Source organism: Callorhinus ursinus, unplaced genomic scaffold, assembly GCF_003265705.2.
Source record: "Callorhinus ursinus isolate GAN/ISIS: 27379988/994484 unplaced genomic scaffold, GSC_fseal_2.0 scaffold1, whole genome shotgun sequence".
In the NCBI taxonomy this organism is placed as follows: Eukaryota; Metazoa; Chordata; class Mammalia; order Carnivora; family Otariidae; genus Callorhinus; species Callorhinus ursinus.
The window spans coordinates 14,641,712-14,660,344 of record NW_027397063.1 but is presented as its reverse complement, the minus strand read 5'-3'; the positions used below and the strand labels follow the sequence as shown (position 1 = coordinate 14,660,344).

The 18,633-nt window shown below is 33.9% G+C and overlaps 1 protein-coding gene across 2 annotated transcripts in view; it reads left to right on the top strand.

Moving 5' to 3' along the window:
* Positions 1-18,633, top strand: part of NCAM2 (neural cell adhesion molecule 2) — a 519,291-nt gene that overhangs the window by 408,466 nt on the left and 92,192 nt on the right. For both annotated transcript variants that reach the window (XM_025872652.2, XM_073891683.1), the window contains exons 10-11: positions 7,319-7,506; positions 11,281-11,377. In XM_025872652.2, the coding sequence (XP_025728437.1) occupies positions 7,319-7,506; positions 11,281-11,377 (285 nt within the window). The remainder of the gene's footprint in view (positions 1-7,318; positions 7,507-11,280; positions 11,378-18,633) is intronic.

The following is an 18,633-nucleotide window of genomic DNA, read 5'->3' as shown; positions in this document are numbered from 1 at the left end:
TATTTGGTTAACTGCCAAAGTTTATTTCCTCTGCACAATATTTGAAGCCTTTCGTGATGTGAAAGGCCTACTTTTTTAAAAGGCTGATGCTCTAAAAATTACTATTTTTGATTTCTCAACATGAAATACGGCTACTGGTTTTTAGCCTGAAGTTTTCACATGTTGTCTCTGCCAGAGTCACATCCTTCTTCAACCAGTGACCCAACACTAATTGTTGGATTTTGTTAACATGCCAATGTTGTGCCAGTGAACATTGCTGCCTTGGTCCTCGTATGGAATCTATGAAGCATAAAATGTAGAGGAATTTACTTTATATTTTACTGTAGATGGAAGTTATCAATATTTTCTTGCTTCACACCACAAATACATTTTTTTAATGCAGCTTTCACTATGGCATGCATTGCCTGTAAGCATGTTTACATTCAACATCAGTGATTCCAAATTAAATTCCTACTGAGATCATCAGGCATACAATTAGCAGCAATTACTTGCTTTTGTAGAAAAATCAAATCTTGCCCTAAGTTTATGGTTAAATTATAACAATATAACATATTCACGCAGATGTCACATTATGGGCAGAGTAGACTGTGAGTCAGCTATTAATAGTTCCATTAGCATGTATGACTTTCATATTGGGCTATATTTATATGCAAATAAATTATCCAAAAACCTTTCCTTAGAATATTATAATATTAAAGAGATTATATTTCATATTTATTCAGAGTAATAAAATATTTTATAGATAGAGCTACAGATATAGATATAATCTTAGCTTTTGACTCTGAATATCAGGAAGTTTGGTTTCTCTTAGGGTTGTACCCCTAATTAGTTACATGTCCTTAGATTTTTCACTTAATCTTCCCAGGCCTTGAAACAGTTTTGTTTTTGTTTTTTTTTTTTCTTTTCTCCTTGAAAATACCTTCTGTTCAATTTAACTGAACTATTGAATTGGCAGTTCATTCACTGCTTAATTTCAAGTGAATTTGATATACAGTTTTTAAGAACCAAGTAAGCATTGTACACAATGTAAGCTATCAGGTATCTAATTGTGACCATATCTTAACTAATGAGACTCAGATCATTTGGTGGAGAAACAATGACATAGATCCTTCTACTGCCTATTACCCTGCTGAGGGAAAATATAAAATCTGTGGGATTCTGCACAAAGTGCAGAAGCTCACCCACAACTGAAGGTCATGGAAAGGCTGTGTTTAAGAAGTGTGGAGCTTATTGATTTGTGGATGTTGAACCAACCTTGCAGCCCAGGGATAAATCCCACTTGGTCATGGTGAATAATCCTTTTAATGTACTGTTGGATCCTATTGGCTGGTATTTTGGTGAGAATTTTTCATACATGTTCATCAAGGACATTGGTTTGTAATTCTCCTTTTTGATGGGGTCTTTGTCTGGTTTTGGGATCAAGGTAATGGTGGCCTCATAAAATGAGTTTGGACATTTTCTTTCCATTTCTATTTTTTGGAACAGTTTCAGGAGAATAGGTATTAATTCTTCTTTAAATGTTTGGTAGAATTCCCCTGGGAAGCCATCTGGTCCTGGGCTTTTGTTTGTTAGGAGATTTTTGATGACTGCTTCAATTTCCTTAGTGGTTATACATCTGTTCAGGTTTTCTATTTCTTCCAGGTTCAATTTTGGTAGTTGATACATCTCTAGGAATGCACCCATTTCTTCCAGGTTATCTAATTTGCTGGTGTATAGTTGCTCATAATATGTTCTTATAATTGTTTGTATTTCTTTGGTGTTGGTTGTGATCTCTCCTCTTTCATTCATGATTTTGTGATTTGGGTCATTTCTCTTTTCTTTTTGATAAGTCTGGCCAAGGGTTTATCAATCTTGTTAATTCTTTCAAAGAACCAGCTCCTAGGTTCGTTGATCTGTTCTACTGTTCTTTTGGTTTCTATTTCATTGATTTTTGCTCTGATCTTTATTATTTCTCTTCTCCTGCTGGGATTAGGCTTTATTTGCTGTTTTTCCTCCAGTTCCTTTAGGTGTAGGGTTAGGTTGTGTATTTGAGACCTTTCTTGTTTCTTGAGAAAGGCTTGTATTGCTATATACTTTCCTCTTAGGACTGCCTTTGCTGCATCCCAAAGATTTTGAACAGTTGTGTTTTCATTTTCATTGGTTCCCATGATTTTTTTTTACTTCTTCTTTAATTTCCTGGTTGACCCATTCATTCTTTAGTAGGATGCTCTTTAGCCTCCATGTATTTGAGTTCTTTCCGACTTTCCTCTTGTGATTGAGTTCTAGTTTCAAAGCATTGTGGTCTGAAAATATGCAGGGAATAATCCCAATCTTTTGGTACCGGTTGAGACCTGATTTGTGACCTAGGTTGTGATAGATTCCGGAGAATGTTCCATGGGCACTAGAGAAGAGTGTGTACTCCGTTGCTTTGGGATGGAATGTTCTGAATATGTCTGTGAAGTCCATTTGGTCCAGTGTGTCATTATAAAGTCTTTATTTCCTTGTTGATCTTTTGCTTAGATGATCTGTCCATTTCAGTCAGGGGGTGTTAAAGTCCCCCGCTATTATTGTATTGTTGTCAATGTGTTTCTTTGCTTTCGTTATTAATTGCCTTATATAATTGTCTGCTCCCATGTTAGGGGCATAGATATTTACAATTGTTAGATCTTCTTGTTGGATAGACCCTTTAAGTAGGATATAGTGTCCTTCCTCATCTCTTATTACAGTCTTTGTTTTAAAATCTAATTTGTTTCATATAAGGATTGCCACCCCAGCTTTCTTTTGGTGTCCATTAACATGGTAAACGTGTTACAATATATTAACAAAAGAAAGAACAAGAATCATATGATCCTCTCAATAGATGCAGAAAAAGCATTTGACAAAGTACAGCATCCTTTCTTGATCAAAACTCTTCAGAGTATAGGGATAGAGGGGACATACTTCAATATCATAAAAGCCATCTATGAAAAACCCACAGCGAATATCATTCTCAATGGGGAAAAGCTGAGAGCTTTCCCCCTAAGGTCAGGAACACGGCAGGAATGTCCACTATCACCACTGCTATTCAATATAGTATTAGAAGTCCTACCCATAGCAATCAGACAATAAAAAGAAATCAAAGCATCCAAATCGGCAAAGAGGAAGTCAAACTCTCACTCTTTGCAGATGATATGATACTTTATGTGGAAAACCCAAAAAACTCCACCCCAAAACTGCTAGAACTCATACAGGAATTCAGTAAAGTGGCATGATATAAAATCAATGCACAGAAATCAGTGGCATTCCTATATACCAACAACAAGACAGAAGAGAGACAAATCAAGGAGTCGATCCCATTCACAATTGCACCCAACACACATAAGATACCTGGGAATAAATCTAACCAAAGAGGCAAAGGATCTATACTCAGAAAACTGTAAAATACTCATGAAAGAAACTGAGGAAGACACAAAGAAATGGAAAAACATTCCATGCTAATGGATTGGAAGAACAAACATTGTGAAGATGTCAATGCTACCTAGAGCAATCTACACATTCAATGCAATCCCCATCAATATACCATCCACTTTTTTCAAGAAATGGAACAAACAATCCTAATATTTTTATGGAACCAGAAGAGACCCCGAATAGCCAGAGGAGTGTTGAAAAAGAAAAAGCAAAGCTGGCGGCATCACAATTCCGGACTTCCAGCTCTACTACAAAGCTGTCATCATCAAGACAGTATGGTACTGGCACAAAAAACAGACACATAGATCAATGGAACAGAATAGAGAGCCCAGAAATGGACCCTCAACTCTATGGTCAACTAATCTTTGACAAAGCAGGAAAGAATGTCCAATGGAAAAAACACAGTCTCTTCAACAAAGGGTGTTGGGAAATTGGACAGCCACATGCAGAAGAATGAAACTGGACTATTTCCTTACACCACACACAAAAATAGGCTCCAAATGGTTGAAAGACCTAATGTGAGACAGGAGTCCATCAAAATCCTAAAGGAGAACTCAGGCAGCAACCTCTTCGACCTCAGCCACAGCAACTTCTTCCTAGAAACATTACCAACGGCAAGGGAAGCAAGGGCAAAAATGAACTATTGGGATTTCATCAAGATAAAAAGCTTTTGCACAACAAAAGAAACAGTCAACAAAACCAAAAGACAACCGACAAAATGGGAGAAAATATTTGTAAATGACATATCAGATAAAGGGCTAGTATCCAAAATCTATAAAGAACTTATCAAACTCAACACCCAAAGAACAAATAATCCAATCAAGAAATGGGCAGAAGACATGAACAGACATTTTTCCAAAGAAGACATCCAAATGGCCAACAGACACATGAAAAAGTGCTCAACATCGTTCGGCATCAGGGAAATCCAAATCAAAACCTCAATGAGATACCACCTCACACCAGTCAGAATGGCTAAAATTAACAAGTCAGGAAACGACAGATGTTGGCAGGGATGCGGAGAAAGGGGAACCCTCCTACACTGTTGGTGGGAATGCAAGCTGATGCAACCACTCTGGAAAACAGTATGGAGGTTCCTCAAAAAGTTGAAAATAGAGCTACCATATGAACCAACAATTGCACTACTGGGCATTTACCCCAAAGATACAAATGTAGGGATCTGAAGGGGTACATGCACCCCAGTGTTTATAGCAGCAATGTCCACAATAGCCAAACTGTGGAAAGAGCCAAGATGTCCATCGACAGATGAATATGTATATATATATATATATACATATATATATGTGTATATATATATATATATATATATATATAATGGAATATTATGCAGCCATCAAAAGGAATGAGATCTTGCCATTTGCAACGATGTGGATGGAACTGGAGGGTGTTATGGTGAGTGAAATAAGTCAATCAGAGAAAGACATGTATCATATGACCTCACTGATATGAGAAACTCTTAATCTCAGGAAACAAACTGAGGGTTGCCGGAGTGGTAGGGGGTGGGAGGGATGGGGTGGCTGGGTGATAGACATTGGGGAGGGTATATGCTATGGTGAGTGCTGTGAATTGTGCAATACTGTCGAATCACAGATCTGTACCTCTGAAACAAATAATGCAATATGTGTTAAAAAAAAAAAAAGAAGAAGATAGCAGGAGGGGAAGAATGAAGGGGAGTAAATCGGAGGGGGAGACGAACCATGAGAGACGATGGACTCTGAAAAACAAACTGAGGGTTCTAGAGGGGAAGGGGGTGGGAGGATGGTTTAGCCTGGTGATGGGTATTAAAGAGGGCACGTTCTGCCTGGAGCACTGGGTGTTATGCACAAACAATGAATCATGGAACACTACATCAAAAAACTAATGATGTAATGTATGGTGATTAACATAACAATAAAAAATGAAAAAGAAAAAAAAGAAGTGTGGCGCTTAGTTTTGAAGGCAGCCAGATGAAAGGAAGGACAGGCACATTGCAAGCTGAGAGGAAACCATAGGCAGATATGTCTGTGTAATATTTAGCACACCTAAGTGCCAAGATGTGTTATTACTTAGACAATTCTCTTTTGAGGGACATTAAGTTCTTCTGAGTTTGTGTTAAGATAGCAATGCATTAAGGGGCGCCTGGGTGGCTCAGATGTTTGGGCATCTGCCTTCTGCCCAGGTCATGATCTCCAGGTCCTCTGATCGAGACCAACGTCTAGCTCCCTGGTCAGCAGGGAGCCTGCTTCCCCCTCTCCCTCTGCCTCTCCCCTTGCTTGTGCTCTGTCTCTCTCTCTCAAATGAATAAATAAAATCCTTTTTTTTTAAAGGTAGCAATGCATTGAAATCCTTTACTTAACCTTTTAATATTTCCACTTATTTTCTCTGGAAAGATACCTAAGACTGGATTGCAGAATCAAAATTATAAAGCTTTTTAAGATTCTTTATCTTCCTGAAGAATTGTTCAAATTGTATTCACTTCAATTATGTATGATAGGATCCACATCACCAAAACGTTGCTAGCCCTGAATAATATAATTTTGTTCCTGGGTTGAATGGATATATAATGAATGGTCTCTGGTTAAAATCAACGCAAATTCACATCCTAGACCTACAACTTAGTGCTAGAATAAGCTTGACAGCTCTTAATCCAGATCCTTCATGCTTACAACAGGATAACACCTTCCTCACAAGGTTATTGAAAAGATAAGATAGAATAAAATGTATAACCTTACTGTTTTACATAGAAAACATTCAATTAATATTTCATACCTCTGTGTGAGATTGGCATTATAAACATACACTAAAACAAATATAGGACAAGAATTTTTCAATTACTTGTGCATTTGTACTACAGATTATAATTCTTATGTATCTTATATAAAATCTCTTGATAAACAAAATTGGCATAGCTCATTTTTAAGTAATTGGGGTAGTAAAACAAAACATTTAAGTTAGATTACTAAAGTCGATAATTTATGAAGTGATATTTTTAAATGGTTAATTTTAATAACAATAATAATATAAATACCAGCGAAATTTTAGTTACCATTTAATATAGGACTTTGCTTTTATGTAAAAATTTTAAAGATGAATTCTTTCAAATAATTATACAGTCAAGATATTGAGACTCAAAGAGGTTATGATTGATTGGCATTTGTGCTACATGATAGTTCTAGAATGGGGCAAGACTAAAAACCATTTTGTGTGTCTTCACAATTAGGTTATTTCAATAAAATAATATAATAATATTGTCTGTTTTTTCTTAATTATTTTTATAGCGGTCTGATGTAGGGTCTGGAGAATTGACAGAGCTTCATAGGAACTGATTAATTTTCAAGTCAACTTTGTGGATTAAATTAAAGCATCTCTGTTTTAATTAAAACTAGAAATGATAGTTCAGGAAAAAATTCTTAATTGTGATATTGACATTTCAACTTAGATTTTATATCTGTTTCAAAATATCTGATAGAAGAAATTATATGAGTAAGACAAGATTTAAAAATGACATAAGACCACTGATTTTGTTATCCTAAACTCACATTTTATAATGAGGTTTGTTCCAGAAACAGATTTCACATATGTAGATAGCTATTAATTAACTGAATAGATAATTTTTTGTCAGATTATTAAAAGCAAACTTAACTCTGAGCATTAATGTTTCCTATTTTAATAATTGATCAATTTTGAATATTTGTGTATTAATTTTAAGATTATTTGGTGAAACAGTCAAATAACATATTTTCATGAGTTCTGATGTCATATATTAAATATATGAAGTTAGAATTGCTGTGGCTTCTTTCTGTAGCCAAGCAGTTATTACTATTGTTTATGCTAATCAAGTGATTATTTATCTTAAAGTAAAGGTCCATAAACGTTACGTTATTTTGCTTTATAGATGCTCCAAAGTTTATATCAAACCAAACAATTTATTACTCTTGGGAAGGAAACCCGATCAATATAACCTGTGATGTGAAATCTAATCCACCAGCATCAGTCCACTGGAGAAGAGAGAAATTAGTCCTGCCAGCTAAAAACACCACTAATTTAAAGACATATAGTGCAGGGAGAAAGATGATATTAGAGGTAAGTCTTCATGTACGTATGAATAAGTTGTACTGTTTGAGCAGTTACCTACTATTTTAGAATATATATATATAAATATGTTAATATGAAAACATTTGTATAATATATATTTATAGTATATAATATACATACACATACAAATCTTATTGTGTATCTTTTTTGTGTATTTACTTAAAAAGGAAATATTATGCATTTGGATCATGGCCCATTAATGATTAATATCTCACTCTTATATAGAAATATGAGTGTATAGGAAAAGCCATTATTTTTCATAAATTTTTTAGAAAAAAAACAATTATATCAGGAAAAAACAGGGTGAGGGAATGAGTAATTCATTAGTTGTTAAGGGCCCAAAGCATTCATACTAGTTATTGATTCTGAGATTATGCCTTCCTTCTAAGACTGGCATATATAACATTTTGGTGGGTACGTATTTACAAGTTTCTAAATAAACCAGATTTACTTGTTCAATGCCCCATTTCATTTTATATTTTAAATTAAGATTGTAGATAATTTTCTTTATAGTGACAAGTGCCTGGCCTTTAAATTCTGTTTGAATACAATACCTTTTTTTTATTTTTCTACTTTATTTTACATTTTTTTAAATTTTATTATGTTCTGTTAATCACCATACATTACATCATTAGTTTTTGATGTAGTGTTCCATGATTCATTGTTTGCATATAACACCCAGTGCTCCATTCAGTACGTGCCCTCTTTAATACCCATCACCAGGCTAACCCGTCTCCCCATCTGCATCCCCTCTAGAACCCTCATTTTGTTTTTCAGAGTCCATAGTTTCTCATGGTTCGTCTCCCCCTCTGATTTCCCCCCCTTCATTTTCCCTTCCTACTATATTCTTTTTTGAATACAATACCTTTTATTTATTAATTGTAGATTGTGTGTGTGTGTGTGTGTGTATCAGTTCCCAAAGTTTGTGTGTCTATGATCAAAATCATGAACACTTCCAGTTTATCATGCTTTCAGTACAATTGGGAATCTTTCTCAAATAGCCTTATATAGCTGAAAGGATGCTGTTTTTCCCTGTAATTCAATTTACATACATTTTAAAAATATATGTTTTAAAATAACATCTGATACTCATAATGCATTAACTTAAAGGTATTCTCATTGGTGCCATATTCTTTTCGACCTGGTAATTGGACTTCATGAAATATTTGGTTGATAGAAGGATTTAGCCATCACTTCCCCAAATATTTGGATAACTCTTTGCTAATTAAACAAGTGTCTTAATCTGTTTCTTTTTAGTTTTGTTTTTTATTATTTACTTATTAATATAGCCAAAAAAGATGAAAAGGTAGGACTCTAAAAGGAACTCTTTTTTTGTATTGATTTTCTAGACCTAGGGCAGAAAGGCTTTAATTATCACTTATATGCCCAACAAATACATATATTATAAAATATTAGTAAGGCAAACATCTGTGCACACCACCCATTACAAAGGATTTAAACACCTTGAGATGGGTGGTGTCTAAATCTGTTTCAATTTATTAAATTGGTTTCTTTGTAACTTTATTAGGACTATTGATGAATTGACACAGAGGAACACATAGAAAGAGGAAATGAAGTTTAGGAAAGTTTAGGAAAAAGACTCGTGAACTCCTTTATTAACATTGTACTCCCAGGGTGCCTGGGTGGCTCAGTTGTTAACTGTCTGCCTTCAGCTCAGGTCATGATCCCAGGGTCCTGGGATAGAGTCCCACATCGGGCTCCCTGCTCAGTGGGAAGCCTGCTTCTCCCTCTCCCACTCCCCCTGCTTATGTTCCCTCTCTCTCTGTGTCTCTCTCTGTCAAATAAATAAATAAAATCTTTAAAACAAAAAAACATTGTACTCCCAGCTCATATTTTGATGTTCAAAATTATACTTGTTGATCTGTTATGTACTATTAAAGCCCAATATCTTAAGTAATCTTGAATTATTTTAACTGCATATTAAAATGTGAAAAATTGGTGTCATATGTAGATGTTTCTAGCACTTCCTGGGTAAATATCAGCAATAATTGGTATATTTTAAACATTTAAATATTTTTAAATTAAAGCTTTAGAATATACATTTGTTGTATAATAATTTATTTTTTTATAAAATTACCTGTCATATCATTGTGCTGGGATTGGGCATAAAGCCACTATTGCACGTTGTATTCATATTGCTTTCCTAGAACACATGAAATATGCTGCAGGGCACATGATTTGGCCAGGTTATATCGAAGTCTGTGGGTTGTTTTTTTTGTTTTTGTTTTTTTTTAATAATCTGTGCTACTAGGGGTGTCTTCTGTATTTGTTAATCATACAACATGATAAAGAAATTATTTCAGATAAAACTGTAAAACTTTTATCTTTTAATAGGTGAACTCCAAAGAACAGAAAACAAACAAATAAATTAAAAAAAAAAAACCTGAATTGAGCCTTTTAAAAGTTGTTCCAATGAACTGGCTATATTAAATTACTTTTTTAATATTGAGGGGCTGCACAATAGTCCTGATTCTTTGTCACGGCCATCCTGTCTGCCTTTTATCAATTCAGTGCACATTGTTCCCTATGGACTATACAAATAACTCTCCTCTGCCTGTAAAATGTAGAAATTTGGGGGGCAGATTCCTTTCTCACTAGTAAAATTATTTTCAAGGTAAATTACCCTGGTTTATTAAAACCTGCATGTGAGAAGAATGAATGTTTTAATCACTCAGGAGTACTTATGTAAGAATGGTTAAAGCCTCTAATCCTTAAACTTATGATCTATTTCTAGATAGACAGCTAACCAGAGAATAAGTGACACAGCTTTTTTGTGCTTTTTCAGAATTACCATCTTCAATGGACCTCAAAATTGCACTTTTAGTTAATGGCCTCCCATTACCACAAAATCATTTTCCCCCCTTTTGGAATAGAATTGAAATTAACAGCAACTTGTTGTAAGCATATTCTCTCTTAATAATAGTTACTGGGATTGAAAATTGTATCTATTACTATCATCAAATCTCTTTTCTGCATTGATACTTCAGAATTTTGGTACATTAGAATTACAGAGTTGGCCCCAACATTCAGCAATAGATTCCTGAAAGGTTAACTTAATTACAGATTTCAAATGCGTAAGGACTGAGGTCAGCTATTTTCCACCTAAACTGAAAAAGAATTATAGGAATTCAACAGAAACGGAGGCAAGATACTATTATTAGCCATTGAGATAATGTGCCTGTCTACAGGGATTGCTACACAAGGGCAACATTTTCTTGCAAAATGGGAAGGTTTTGTTGTTGTTGTTGTTGTTGTTGTTTTTAGAATGAGTCCTCATCCTTCGTTAATATTTTATATTCAATAAAATCATGAGAGGGAAAAATAACTAATGTATTTCCGGCCTTTCGTGAACTTTAAATCTGCTTGACTTTAGGCTAAAAAGTTCATGTCTGCAGCAATTGCAGAATATATATGTTTCAAACTGTGTACTACTTTATGAGCTTTACATACCAAATATCTAATGATTTTGCTATTCAAGAGATATAAAATAATGGTGGCATTTGTCTACCGCATAAATTAATAGTTAAGCTATACTTCACCTAGTGCTGTGCAAATATAGGTTCATGTATTACATCTTAAAAGGGTGTGACGCTTACTTGATACAGGAAAAAAAAAGAGTATGGCTAGGAGTTGTGAATAATTGAACATGTGTGAAGTTGGTAGGTATACTAGAGTTTATTTTAAAACTGCCATGATATTGTTTTAAAATTGTTAAACTTTTTATTATTATGATTATTTTAGATAGCACCTACATCTGAGAATGACTTTGGACGATATAATTGCACAGCCACTAACCGTATAGGAACAAGATTTCAAGAATATATTCTTGCTTTGGCTGGTAAGTATAGCACAGTAATTTATAAGAACTCATAAAATATATCTAAAGCAAATAGCTTTATATTTTAGTAAGTCATGATACAGGTTATTATTAGGAAGAATGAACCAGTGCTTAAAAATTTAGAACAGTTGCATCTGACAGATAGATGGTGAGAACTTAGAATATATTTAGTGATCAGGATTGATTTTAAACCCTGATTCTGATCCCCCAGCTTTACAAGTGAGCTATCTATAAAAGAAGTAGAAAAGGTATATCTGAGGAAAGCAAATTATATTTTATGCTAAGTAGGAATCCTATCAAAAAAGTTTAAAAGTCATCTTGAGAGAAAATAAACTAAAATTAATATATTTTAAAATCCTAAACTTGAAAGTACAAATAATAAGCTTATTTTTAAGGTAAATAGAAAATTTAGAGTTATAAGTTGCACTGAAGGCTGTTGCATTTTGTATATGAAAGCATTCTAGTTGTTCCCCAAAAGCTTAAAGGTATCTAAATAGTAACATGTAGATACAATTCATTTTAACTAGAAATCCAGTTATGTTTTTAGTTATATAAGTAAGTTATATATAACACACATATATATATTGTAATGTTATGTTTTAATAGAATAAGTAGCTTCCATGAAAATATTTTTAAATGTTTTATAAGTAGAATTCTAGTATATAACCATAATTTAAGTCACGAAATATATTTACTTCTATTGGTATGTAAATCATGTCATTAGTTGTAAAGACCAAAGGAAATTTACAAGTTTACAAAGCTAACAATACTCAAATTATTATGTACCTGAAATCTGTTTCTCTCCACTTCAAGTTGTGCTACACTAGAGAAGGGATTGTGGGAAAGGGCTTTAGGGAAGAAAGGAGGAAGGAAAATATTGAGATTAGAGGGAATTGAGGAAGAAAACGAAGGAGGGAGGGATTAAGGAAGAAAGGAAATAATGAATATTTATCACCTACCATGAGGTGATTTAGAAAATTAATCTCAATGACAATCATAGGAAGTAGACTATCCACATTTAGGCATATGAATAAACCATTACATAAGCAATTAAATTCTAGGAAAATGAAATGTGCTGAGTCATATCAAAATTCATTGATAATAAATTGAAGTGAGCATGATCTGTACTGATCAGAAGCATTCATTACTTACATTAATTCCAAGCCTCAGGAAATTAGGCAAAGTTTCTTGTAATTAGTATGAACTTTTTAATAAATAATAACTAAATATGTGATCAATATATGCATATGCAATTATATTAATACTAATATATATTTTATATTACTTTCTTACAAATAATGTAAGTTTGTATCTATTAGGTACACTTGTTAATGACCAGATTTTTAAAAAATTTTCAAGTGCTTGTAATTCTAGAAAAAAATATGAAAAATAGAATGTTATATTCATGAGATTTTGAAATCTTATTAAATTCTCAGGAAATGGGGCACCTGGGTGGTTCAATCATTAAGCATCTGCCTTTGGCTCAGGTCATGATCCCAGGGTCCTGGGATTGAGCCCTACATCGGGCTCCCTAATCTGCGGGAAGCCTGCTTCTCTCTCTTCTACTTACCCCTCCTTGTATTCCCTCTCTCACTGTCTCTCTCTCTCTCTGTCAAATAAATAAATAAAAAATATTAAAAAAAATTCTCAGGAAATATTTAATATCTGTATACCTGCATAGCTCACATTTCTTACTGTAACATTTTTCATTGAAAAATATGTTTGATACCTATCCTTCTAATGAAGATATTAACTTAATGAGTTTCCCTCAACCTAACCACAAAAAAAAATAGAAAATGTTCACTCAAGCTAAGAGCTAAAATGTTATTGGAAATACTTCTTGAATACTGCAGCTTTTCTAATACTTCAAAATTTTGTGACAAATACATACCTAAAATTTGTTTCAGAAGAGGTAGTTTCAACTGAAATTGTAACAGAGATATAAAAATAAATTAGACCCTGAGCCTTAGATGGGAAACATACGTTTAAACATCAGCATTTATAAACATTCTTCCTTTGATGGGAACTCTTTAGTTAATGCTTATAAAATTTGGTCTTTCCTGAAGGATTTGAACAATGAAAGTGCAAGGTGATTTTAAGTAAAATGTAAGAGAAATGTTATGTAGAAATTTAAATATTTCAAAATAGTTGTCAGTATCACAGCTCAATATCTCATTGGCCTATCCGACCTAGTAAAAGGTCCAGATCATTTGGCATGTGGTATTTTATTTTTTTTAAGATTCTTTTTATTTGACGGAGAGAGAGACAGCGAGAGAGGGAACACAAGCAGGGGGGAATGGGAGAGGGAGAAGCAGGCTTCCCGCTGAGCAGGGAGCCCGATGCGGGGCTCGATCCCAGGACCCTGGGATCATGACCTGAGCAGAAGGCGGACACTTAACGACTGAGCCACCAAGGCGCCCCAGCTTGTGGTATTTTATACTGTAACAGATTACTTTGATTTAAAAGGGCAATAAATTAAAACAGTGACAATTGCATATGAAATTACATGCTCTATATTCAGAGAAAAATACAGGAAAAAGCTCCCTTTTTAACTTCCTTTATTTCAAAAATCTCTTTTTCCTTTTCCTTTTCCTTCTTTTCTTCCATTTTTAGCACCTTTATAATTAAGGCTTACATCTGAGCGAAGGAGACATCTGTATGCAGGTGGGGGCACAGAAGCCTGCCATAAGGGGTCAGACCCTCAGCAGAGTTAATAGACTAGAGGGGGTTCAATGATCTAGTGTGGGGTGTTAGCGTCTAGGCAGGTGAGAAGGATTTGCATGTGCCAAGACAGAAATAGCAACCCGGGGAAGAGTGTTGGAACCTAATCAGTGTAAGGAGGGGTCCAAGTAAAGTGGTGGGGGCAGTGATGGATGATTCATTTCTACAAACGTAGGGGTAACATCCATGATTATATAAAAGTACAAAAACTAGAATGACCCTGGGGTAATGGTTGGGTATTGGAGTTACTGGTGTTAAATCTGGTTTTAATGTATGCAGATAGATATAGAAAGAAGAAAATAAGTTAAGGTGTGTGTTTGTGTGTATTCAGCCATTTCTACAAGGAACTTCTTGTTAGGAATCTTATTCAGAAAATGATTTCTGTATATGTAAGTGATGAGTCACTAAATGCTACACCTGAAACCAATTTTACTATGTGTGGTAACTAACTAAAATTTAAATAAAAACTTGAAATTAAAAATAAAAAGAAAGAAAACTATTTCTGAGCTAGCTCTATCCGCTGAGAGCACTTGGGAGCTCCCAACATCTCAACAGCAAAGAGCATATACGGCTGGCAACCATGTCTTGGTTTCTAATTCTGTTCCTTATTAAAAGTAACCACGGTTTCTTGTAAAAGTGGTTGATTCTAGGAGTAGGACAAAGAAAGTACAAGGTAAGCCTGGAACAATGTGTTGTGCCGGGCGGAAAAGAAATTAAAAAAAAAAAGACACAGGTCAAAAACATCCATCAGCCATTTTTAACAAATACCATAATACAAATGAATTCACCTGAGGGGCATCAGTGGTTGCTAATGCAGGTATATGTTGAGAAAAAATTTAGCAAGTTAGATGACAAAATAAAAATAAATAAATAAATAAATGGAAATACTCTTAAAAGTGCCTACGTCCAAATTATTTTTTAATTACCAGGGAAAAATAGCAACATTATAGTTGTAAGCTTACCAGATCCTACTTCAATTAAGTGATCAAAATTAACATCTCCATTAATGAGAAAATTAAACGTGGGTGCTACCAGAAATAGGCAACGAGAAGAACACAGAATAACAATTGTAATTTTCCTGCCAAAAATGCATAATCAGAATCTAGTATGAGGAAAGAAGACAAATCCAAATTGAGGTACTATCTACAATATAACCAGCCTTCAAAGTGTCAAAGCCGTGCAAAGGAATGATTAAGGAAACTTTCTATATTAAAGGACGGTGAAGATAAATATAACAAATAAATGCCATGCCTGCATCTTTTGTTATAAAGGACATTACTGGGATGATAGATGAAATTCGATTGTAATCTTTGGATTAGATAGTAATTTAATTGTTTTCTAGAGCTTATGTAGGAGAGTGTTTTGTTATAGTAAATACACACTAAAGTTGGCACCATGTCAACTTACTCTAAATGGCTCACATTAAAAAGATAAGTTCTATGCACTACTTACAAATTTTCTATAAATATGAAATTATGTTTTTAAAAAAGAATAAGGGCACCTGAGTGGCTCAGTCGGTTGAAATCAACTCTTGATCTTGGGGTTGTGAGTTCAAGCCTTGCATTAGACTCCACACTGGCATGGAGCCTACTTAAAAAAAAAAAAAAAAAAAGAAGGAAACTAAGGCCAATAAACAAATACACTTAAGATATAGTAGCTTAAGAAAAGCAACATAACTTGTGAATATAGATAGCATTCTTGATAAAAAAAATCCAATCTTTTATGTGTGTGCATACATAATTTCTATATGTGATCTTATAAATGGCTTTAAAATATTAAAAAGAATTTTTGCATATTAAATAATCATTGATTCACAGACAACTTGTGTTTTCTAATATGAAGGTATATTTTTTACTCTAAAATACAGTAATTTATTTAGACACCTTTTTTAAATATAATAATGAGTATAATTAATAAGTATGATGATAGTACTGTTCTTAACAATGGTGGTGTAGTCTTTATTTGGCAGGATATAGAAGTGTATGGTATAGCAGTGTATGGAAATTGGCATATAAACACCACTTATATTCATGAGCTGGATTTTTCACTTCTATCTTTAGAAAACTACAATTATATGGGAAATATCAGATATTTCTCATATGTGTTTGATAACCAATTTTGTTAAATGAACTCTTTATTGAAATACCAAATACAAATACAATTAGATGAAGACAGGGACAGAGAGTTTTTTTAAAAAGACTTCTTCATGAATTTTTTTTTCAAGTGCACTTCTTAGGGTGATAATCTTTTTTTCTAGCTAGAAAACATATTTCTTTTTCAATTTAAATACCTGTCTTGGAGCAAATTAAAAATGTAGAACACATTAAGGTAAATCAAATTGCAACCATATAGTTAACAATTATCATTCCTTCCTTATAGTTTTCTACTTCTTTTTTTTTTTTAATTTTTAGTTTTCTACTTCTAATAGATCATGATCTGACAAGGCAGTCTATATATGTATATGTGTTTTTTAAAGTTTTTGTCCAAAGACTTTTAATCTAACATTTAAACATTATCAAATGATTTCATTCATAATTTTCACTTTCTTACTTCATTTCCTCTTTGTTGTAGTTAACTCTTAACTGTAAACTTTTTCATATTAAATCTTAATATGATGAGCTCCCATTTGCCTCATTAGGTGATAGGTTTTTCTGATAAAGTCACCTTCTCCTGAGCACTTTTAGGGGAGGGACTCTGCTGTAAGTTGGCAGGAAACATATCTCACATTGGGAATGGGTGCTTCCATCCTGAAGGGGGTCTCAGTGCTCTACAGAAGCCATTCCAAGATCCACCTGGTCAGAATTGTGTGAAGACTAAGTGAGAAAATGAATTCAAGCACCAGCATAGGGCATATACTCAATAAATATTAGCTAGCTACTATTATGGCCAAGCTGTAGTTCATACTGATCACTGTTCTTTGGCTAAAAATCAGTTTGTTAAATGTCTCTTTAGATATAAGACATAGGTCTAGGGAAAAAAAAAATACATAGATCTAGAAATTATAGACCAATGCATAGTAAAACTTGATTGGGGGATAATGACCTCACTTATAGTGGACACTATATTTCTATTAAAGGATACAAAATTTCATGTGATTTTGCCACTTTTTTCCTTCTAGTCCTGTATCTTTTTCACACAAATGAGTTCTCCCATGCTGTGGGTCACAATTGATTTTTATTTTAACCTCAGTTAGGACCCTGTACTTACCCCCATTAAATCTCATCTTGTCCATTTGGACACATCTTTTTAACCTACTGAGACCCTGTCAAATCCAATGTTTTAGCCCTCTTTCCAGGATTGACTTAATTCAAAAATAACATGAACTGTGGTCATCTGTATTTTCATCTAAGTCATGGAGAAGTCTATATTAAGTCATTTTTGAGAATAGAAAACTGTTACAGGTTAACCTGGATCAACTGAACAGAATTCTGTATTGATGGAATTATAGTCAATCTGCGTGTCCTTATATCTGAATCATATTTTATCCAGACCCTTGTTACATAAAACTTGAAAGCAGGTGAAAGTTGGTTCATTTGGAAACAAACTTTCTTCAACTGAATATAAAGCCAGGTTTCTCTTACATGATCAGTTTTATTATCTAACCTGGAAAAGTATACATCTTGCTCTTTTTTCCAAAACTATGAGGCAAACTTTTGCATGTCTTCAGAAACCATGTATGGCATCAGCTTAATTTTGTAATTCCCCTGCTCCTCTGGGAAAAAAATAAAAAGGAATTTAGGATAGCTAGATATTATTTTCAAGGAGCCCCTGCTTGCATCAATTTTTAATCATTTGTTAGTTCACTCACTCAACATGTGTATGAGTTTCTAGTAAGTACCAGGCACTGTTTTAGACCTTGGTGAGTAATATATGGCCCCTGATCTTTACATTGAAGTTAGAGTACACAAGAAAAGGGTTGCTGTAGAAATGTAGGCAAAATGCTTGGGAACAAAAAATTGAAATCTGTTTGGAATTCTTGGGGAGGGTTTCAAATAGGTGTCAACTTCTGAGTTCAGTCTGAAAGACTGAGTAGAAACAGATCCTTTGAAAAGAAAGGGAGAAATGTCAAGAATCAAGGGTAACATGCTATGAAATGGCATGGACCCTACGGTAACAGGAGACTGGAGGCCGAACTGGAGGTTTGAGGGGATCAATGATGGTGATGAGAAACAGGAAAGTAGTGAGGTGGTCAAATTATGCATGTCCTTAAAAACATTTAGCATGTTTACATTCGCCTACATCATGTATATAGCAAGGGAAGTTTGGAGTTTTTAGTTATAAAGCAGCACAATCCTTTTATGTTGGTAGCATTGTAGAGACTGATCTCAACATGGCATAGGATATGGGTCAATTGTCAATTTCCATGTTTCTCTAATTAGCCTAAAATTTATAAGTGTAAACTCAAACATCTTAATGTTCACTGTTCCAGAAAGGGAGATAATAAAATATATATTATATTCTTAATACATATGTATATGTATGTATGTATGTGTGTGTGTGTGTGTGTGTGTGTGTGTGTGTGTGTGTGTGTGTGT